Source organism: Nicotiana tomentosiformis, chromosome 11 (assembly GCF_000390325.3).
Source record: "Nicotiana tomentosiformis chromosome 11, ASM39032v3, whole genome shotgun sequence".
NCBI classification, from domain to species: Eukaryota; Viridiplantae; Streptophyta; class Magnoliopsida; order Solanales; family Solanaceae; genus Nicotiana; species Nicotiana tomentosiformis.
In genome coordinates, this window is record NC_090822.1 from 99,098,295 (window position 1) to 99,104,808 (window position 6,514).

General features: G+C 45.0%; 1 protein-coding gene across 1 annotated transcript; it reads left to right on the forward strand.

Annotated features, from left to right (window-relative positions):
- The first annotated feature begins 1,838 nt into the window (after window positions 1–1,838).
- LOC117274523 (uncharacterized) lies at window positions 1,839–6,171 on the forward strand. Its single transcript, XM_070189704.1, has 6 exons — window positions 1,839–2,089; window positions 2,348–2,630; window positions 2,722–3,266; window positions 3,456–4,979; window positions 5,511–5,721; window positions 6,010–6,171. The coding sequence occupies exons 1-6, from the start codon at window positions 1,839–1,841 to the stop codon at window positions 6,169–6,171; spliced, it is 2,976 nt and encodes a 991-aa protein (XP_070045805.1).
- The last annotated feature ends 343 nt before the right edge of the window (window positions 6,172–6,514 follow it).

Sequence of the window (6,514 nt, forward strand, 5' to 3'; positions counted from 1 at the left end):
CTGCTCCGACATCCGCTCCTGTTTTCGTAGCCCCTCCGCGAGCTACCCTTCACAGATCTTCTAGTGAACCCGCGTTCCAAGCTCCAGATACCCAATATTATGTTCCGGAACCAACTTTCAAAGTCGCGGATCCTTATTCCCATGCCCCTCACTTTGAACCTCTTGTCGAAACTGAGAAACCATCCAGGAATGTGGAGCAGGACAAGATGTTCAGGAAAGTGAAGAGCCTAGAGCAATCTTTGAAGAACATGCAAGGGATAGGAAGCCAAGTAAGTGTGGCTTACAAGGATTTATGCTTATTTTCGGATGTTCAACTTCCCGCTGGGTTCAAGATGCCCAAGTTTGACCCGTACGGTGGACATGAAGATCCCGTGGCCTATTTGAGAGGCTTCTGCAGCAATATGAGAGGCGCCGGTGGGAAAGATGAATTATTAATGGCATATTTCAGTCAGAGTCTGAGTGGGGCAGCTTTAGAGTGGTACACCCGCCAAGACACTAGCAGGTGGTACACATGGGATGACTTGGCTCAGGCCTTTGCTCGGCACTTTCAGTACAATATAGACATTGTCCCGGATCGCCTATCTTTGACCAAGGTAGAGAAGAGGCCCAATGAAAGCTTTAGGGAATATGGTTTCAGATGGAGAGAACAAGTTGCACGAGTCTACCCTCCGATGGAAGAAGATGAGATGGTCGAGTACTTTCTTCAAGCCCTAGAGCCCACTTACTTTGGCCATTTGATCTCAGCCATAGGTAAGTCCTTCAACGATGTGGTAAAGATGGGAGGAATGGTGGAAGAGGGACTCAAGTCAAGCAAGATCATGAGCTACTCTGCCATAAAAGCAACCACACAAGCAATTCAAAGTGGCACTGGAAGCCTGTTAGGCAAAAAGAAGAAAGAAGATGTCGCTATGTTTGTCTCCGGATCATGGCGTGGCCCAAGGGGTCCGCCTCACCAGTACACCCAAACTCAACCCCGGCCTCAAACCTACACCCAAGCTCCATATAATCCATCCCAGCATTATTTCCCACCACAAGACCCTCGATATTCTGTCGAGCTACCCCAATACCATGTTCACCACGCACAATCATATGCTCAACCTCCTCCCTACCCGCAATGGCGTGCTCCAACTCCACAAAATCCTTATACGCCCCCACAACCATACCAAAACCCTACTGGTCCAAGTTTTCGACCAAGGCCAGATTACAGAAAAGAGAGGCAGCAGCGGAAAGAAACCTTCACCCCTCTTGGAGAATCCTATACCAGTTTGTTTCAGAGGTTGAGGCAGTTGGACGTTTTAAGGCTGATTGAGCCAAAGATACCAAATCCGCCTCCAAGGAACCTTGATTACTCCCTTAGATGTGCATATTGTTCTGATGCCCCGGGGCACGACACGGAGAAGTGCTAGCATTTGAAGAGGGCGATCCAAGAGCTTATTGATACAAATCAAATTGTGGTCCAGAGCCCGGAGGCGCCAAACATCAACCAAAATCCTTTGCCGGCCCATGCAGAGACACATATGATCGAGATAATTCATAAGGATGGGGAGCCCAAAAACTCTTCCAAGTCTGTCATGATGATCCGGGCTAGCGAAAGTAATCCAATCGAAGCTCTAGATTCTGCAAAAGCAATGTCCTTGACAGTTAAAGGGGTGTCGGAGAAGCCAAGCACGCTCAACGTGAAGCCATATGTATTGGTTGTGAAAGGGCCTCCGGTAGATGTTGAAGCGAACCAGGAAAAGCAAAAAGTGATCATGCCAGGGGCCCAGGGCAAGCCTGTCATAATCGTGGAAGAGGCTCGTGTTACCCCCGTTATTATTAAGCCAGTGACATAGTTACCAATGGTTGACACAAAAGCCGTCCCGTGGAGTTACAAACATGTGATAGTAACATACAAAGGGAAAGAAGTAGAGGAAGAAGTCAATGAAACCGGAGGACTGACTCGTTCTGGGAGATGTTTTACCCCAGAAGAACTGAGGAAAACCAAGCCATTCAAGGACGGCCACATCCCAGTAAAAAAGCCGGTCACCGAAGAAGAGGCTGAGGAATTCCTGAAAAAGATGAAAATGCAAGACTATTCCATTGTAGAACAGTTGAGGAAAACACCAGCTCAGATCTCTCTTTTGTCTTTGCTGATACATTCAGATGAACACCGCAAAGCCCTGATGAAGATTTTGAACGAGGCCCATGTTCCTGATAAGATCATGGTGAACCACTTGGAAAAGATTGCTAACAAGATTTTCGAAGCAAACAGGATCACTTTCTCAGATGATGAACTCCCTATAGAGGGTACAGAACACAATCGAGCTCTTTATCTCACAGTGAAGTGCGAGGATTCTGCTGTCTCAAGGGTACTGGTGGATAACGGTTCTAGTGCAAATATTTGCCCTCTGTCCACTTTGCAAAAGTTGAAGATTGGCACTGAAAGGATCCACATTAATAATGTATGCGTTCGAGGCTTCGATGGAGGAGGGAAAGATTCTGTCGGTGATATAATGCTCAATTTGTCAATAGGGCCGGTTGAGTTCACTATGGAGTTCCAAGTGCTAGATGTGGCTGTCTCTTATAACTTGTTGTTGGGAAGGCCCTGGATCCATACTGCCAAGGCAATCCCGTCTTCTCTACATCAAATGGTAAAGTTTGAATAGGACATACAGGAAATAGTTGTGCACGGTGATGAGAACTTATCTGCTTACAATGACACAATCGTTCCATTTATTGAAGTTGAAAGATGATAAAGGACCTTGGGTTTACCAAATGTTCGAAACAATGTCTGTCGAGAAAATTCCCGAAGGAGAATGCACTCCAGGTCCGAAGATACCATCCGCGTCCGTCATGGTAGCAAATGAAATGTTGAAGAATGGTTTTCTGCCGGGCAAAGGTCTGGGTTCATCTCTGCAGGGTATTGTGCATCCGGTGTGTCCACGTAAAAGTTTCAGTACATTTGGTTTGGGATTCACACTCACAGGGAAGGACGTGAAAAGGGCTAAAAGTTTGAAAGGAAAGGCATGGTCACTCCCTAAACCTGTTCCACATATCTCCAAGTCTTTCGTCAAGTCAGGGGTCGCCAAACGCCCAATATCAGTGGTCCTAAAACCTGTGGTCGACTTTGATGAAGATCTGATCAAGAGGTTCCAGAGTCTGTTTGACGAGGTTAATATGGTCGAAATTGGGGAAGGTTCCAGTAATGCCGATGTGAAGCTTGTTGGGCCAAATGTGAAGCTTAGCAATTGGAAAGCTACTCCTCTCCCCATCCGGAAGGAGTTTTGGTAGTTTGCTTTGTTTTCCTTTCTGTCATCTGGGTTATTCCAGGGTTGTAATCCAGATTTTTCTTAGTTTTTGCTTGTTTCAATGTACAAACCCTTCTATCCTTTTATTTTCAATGAAATACAATTTCCAGTTTTCCATTAATCCTGATAGCGTTTCATTTTTGTTTTTTGCTTTTTCTCTCTGTACAGTTCTTTTTATGCTGGTTTCAATGACATGACATGCATGAGGAATTTTCAGCCAAATCTTAAAAGCCAATCTAATTCTGAAATAACGATCCAAGAAGTAGAGGGTGATGATGAAACAGAATACGATGAAGAGGCGGCATTTGAGGAAGTCAGTAGAGAACTAAAACACTTCGAAGAAAAACCCAAGCCTAATTTGAATGAAACCGAAGCAATCAATTTAGGGGATCAAAATAATGTCAGGGAAACCAAGATAAGTGTGCATCTGGAACCGCAAATCAAGGAAGAAATAATCAAAACACTGTTTGCATACAAAGATGTCTTTGCATGGTCGTATGACGACATGCCGGGTTTGAGCACTGACTTGGTAGCTCATAAATTGCCAACTGACCCTACATTCCCTCCTGTCAAGCAAAAGTTAAGAAAGTTCAAGACTGACATGAGTGTGAAGATTAAAGAAGAAATCACAAAGCAACTGGAGGCAAAAGTCATTCGGGTCACTCAGTATCCCACTTGGTTAGCTAATGTGGTACCAGTACCAAAGAAGGATGGTAAGACGAGGGTGTGTATTGATTATCGTGATCTCAACAAGGCAAGTCCAAAGGATAACTTTCCATTGCCGAACATCCACATTCTGATTGATAATTGTGCCAAGCATGAGATCGGGTCTTTCGTGGATTGTTATGCGGGATATCATCAGATCCTGATGGATGAGGAAGACGCAGAAAAGACAACATTCATTACGCCATGGGGGACGTATTGCTACCGGGTAATGCCATTCGGTTTAAAGAATGCTGGGGCAACTTACATGAGGGCAATGACTACCATATTTCATGACATGATACACAAGAAAATTGAGATTTATGTAGATGATGTGATCATAAAGTCAAAGAAACAGTCCGACCATGTTGGGGATTTGAGAAAGTTTTTCCAAAGGCTCCGCAGGTACAACCTCAAGCTCAATTCGGCAAAATGTGCATTTGGTGTCCCATCGGGAAAACTATTGGGATTCATAGTCAGTCGACGCGGTATCGAGTTGGACCCGTCAAAGATTAAGGCCATCCAAGAATTACCACCACCAAAGAATAAAACTGAGGTGATGAGCCTGCTCGGGAGGTTAAACTACATGAGCAGGTTTATCGCTCAACTCACGACAACTTGTGAGCCCATCTTTAAGTTGCTAAAGAAGAATGATGCGGTTAAATGGACCGATGAGTGTCAGGAAGCATTTGATAAGATCAAGAATTACCTGCTAAACCCCCCTGTGTTGGTCCCGCCAGAACCTGGGAGACCTTTAATCCTCTATTTGACGGTCATGGATAATTCTTTTGGTTGTGTGTTGGGTCAACACGACATCACGGGCAAGAAAGAGCAAGCCATTTATTACCTCAGCAAGAAGTTCACTCCTTATGAGGTTAAGTATACTCCTCTTGAAAGGACATGTTGCGCCCTGACTTGGGTGGCGCAAAAGTTGAAGCATTATCTGTCATCCTACAGAACTTACCTCATTTCTCGCATGGATCCTCTAAGGTATATCTTTCAGAAGCCTATGCCCACTGGGAGGTTGGCAAAGTGGCAGATTTTACTCACAGAATTTGACATCATCTATGTGACTCGGACCGCGATGAAAGCCCAAGCCCTAGCCGATCACTTGGCCGAGAATCCGGTGGATGAAGTATATGAGCCACTGAAGACTTATTTTCCTGATGAAGAAGTGATGTATGTTGACGAGGCTGATCACGATGAAAATCCAGGTTGGAAACTCTTCTTTAATGGAGCTGCTAACATGAAAGGTGTCGGAATAGGGGCTGTACTCATTTCTGAAACAAGGCATCACTACCCCGTAACAGCTCAACTTCGATTTTATTGCACTAACAACATGGCTGAATACGAGGCATGCATTCTGGGTTTGAGGCTAGCTATAGACATGGGAGTTCAAGAAATATTGGTTTTGGGAGATTCAGATTTGTTGGTTCACCAGATTCAGGGAGAATGGGAGACTCGGGATTTGAAGCTCATACCGTATCGACAATGTCTGCATGATCTTTGTCAATGATTCAGGTCGGTAGAATTCAGGCATATTCCCAGGATTCATAATGAGATTGCCGACGCCCTGGCTACTCTGGCATCAATGTTACACCATCCAGATAAGACTTACGTCGACCCTCTGCAAATCCAAATCCGTGATCAGCATACCTATTGCAATGTGGTTGAGGAGGAACTTGATGGCGAGCCTTGGTTCCATGATGTCAAGGAATACATCAAATCAGGGGTATATCCGGCACATGCCACAGGCGATCAAAAGAGAACCATTCGATGTCTGGCTAGCGGATGTTTCTTAAGTGGGGGAATATTGTACAAGAGAACTCCAGATCTAGGATTACTAAGGTGTATAGATGCTAAACAAGCCTCGACTATCATGGCCGAAGTGCATTCCGGGGTTTGCGGGCCACATATGAGTGGGTATGTCTTGGCGAAGAAGATTCTTCGAGCAGGTTATTATTGGCTCACCATGGAACGTGATTGCATCAGCTTTGTTCGCAAATGTCATCAATGCCAGGTGCACAGTGATTTGATTCATTCCCCGCCATCTGAGCTGCACACAATGTCGGCACCTTGGCCCTTTGTTGCTTGGGGCATGGATGTCATTGGACCGATTGAGCCGGCAGCGTCAAACGGACATAGGTTTATTCTGGTGGCCATTAATTACTTTACCAAGTGAGTCGAAGCTGTAACTTTCAAGTCCGTGACCAAGAAGGCGGTGGTAGATTTTGTTCATTCAAGCATCATTTGCCGGTTCGGAATTCCTAAGGTAATCATCACAGATAATGCTGCTAACCTCAACAGTCATTTGATGAAAGAGGTATGCCAACAGTTCAAGATTATGCATCGAAACTCCACTCCGTATCGTCCTAAGGCAAACAGAGCTGTTGAGGCTGCTAACAAGAACATAAAGAAGATACTTCATAAGATGGTGCAAGGTTCTAAGCAATGGCATTAAAAGTTACCTTTTGCTTTACTGAGTTATCGCACTACTGTTCGCACTTCAATAGGTGCAACTCCCT

What these genes read in the sequence shown, in the direction of transcription:
- LOC117274523 (XM_070189704.1), top strand. Translation starts at nt 1,839, where the DNA reads ATGGTTGACACAAAAGCCGTCCCGTGGAGTTACAAACATGTGATAGTA. An exon ending in CGTCTTCTCTACATCAAATG is followed by an intron (nt 2,631 to 2,721) that starts GTAAAGTTTGAA and finishes CATTTATTGAAG; the next exon opens with TTGAAAGATGATAAAGGACC. An exon ending in TCTCGCATGGATCCTCTAAG is followed by an intron (nt 4,980 to 5,510) that starts GTATATCTTTCA and finishes TCAATGATTCAG; the next exon opens with GTCGGTAGAATTCAGGCATA.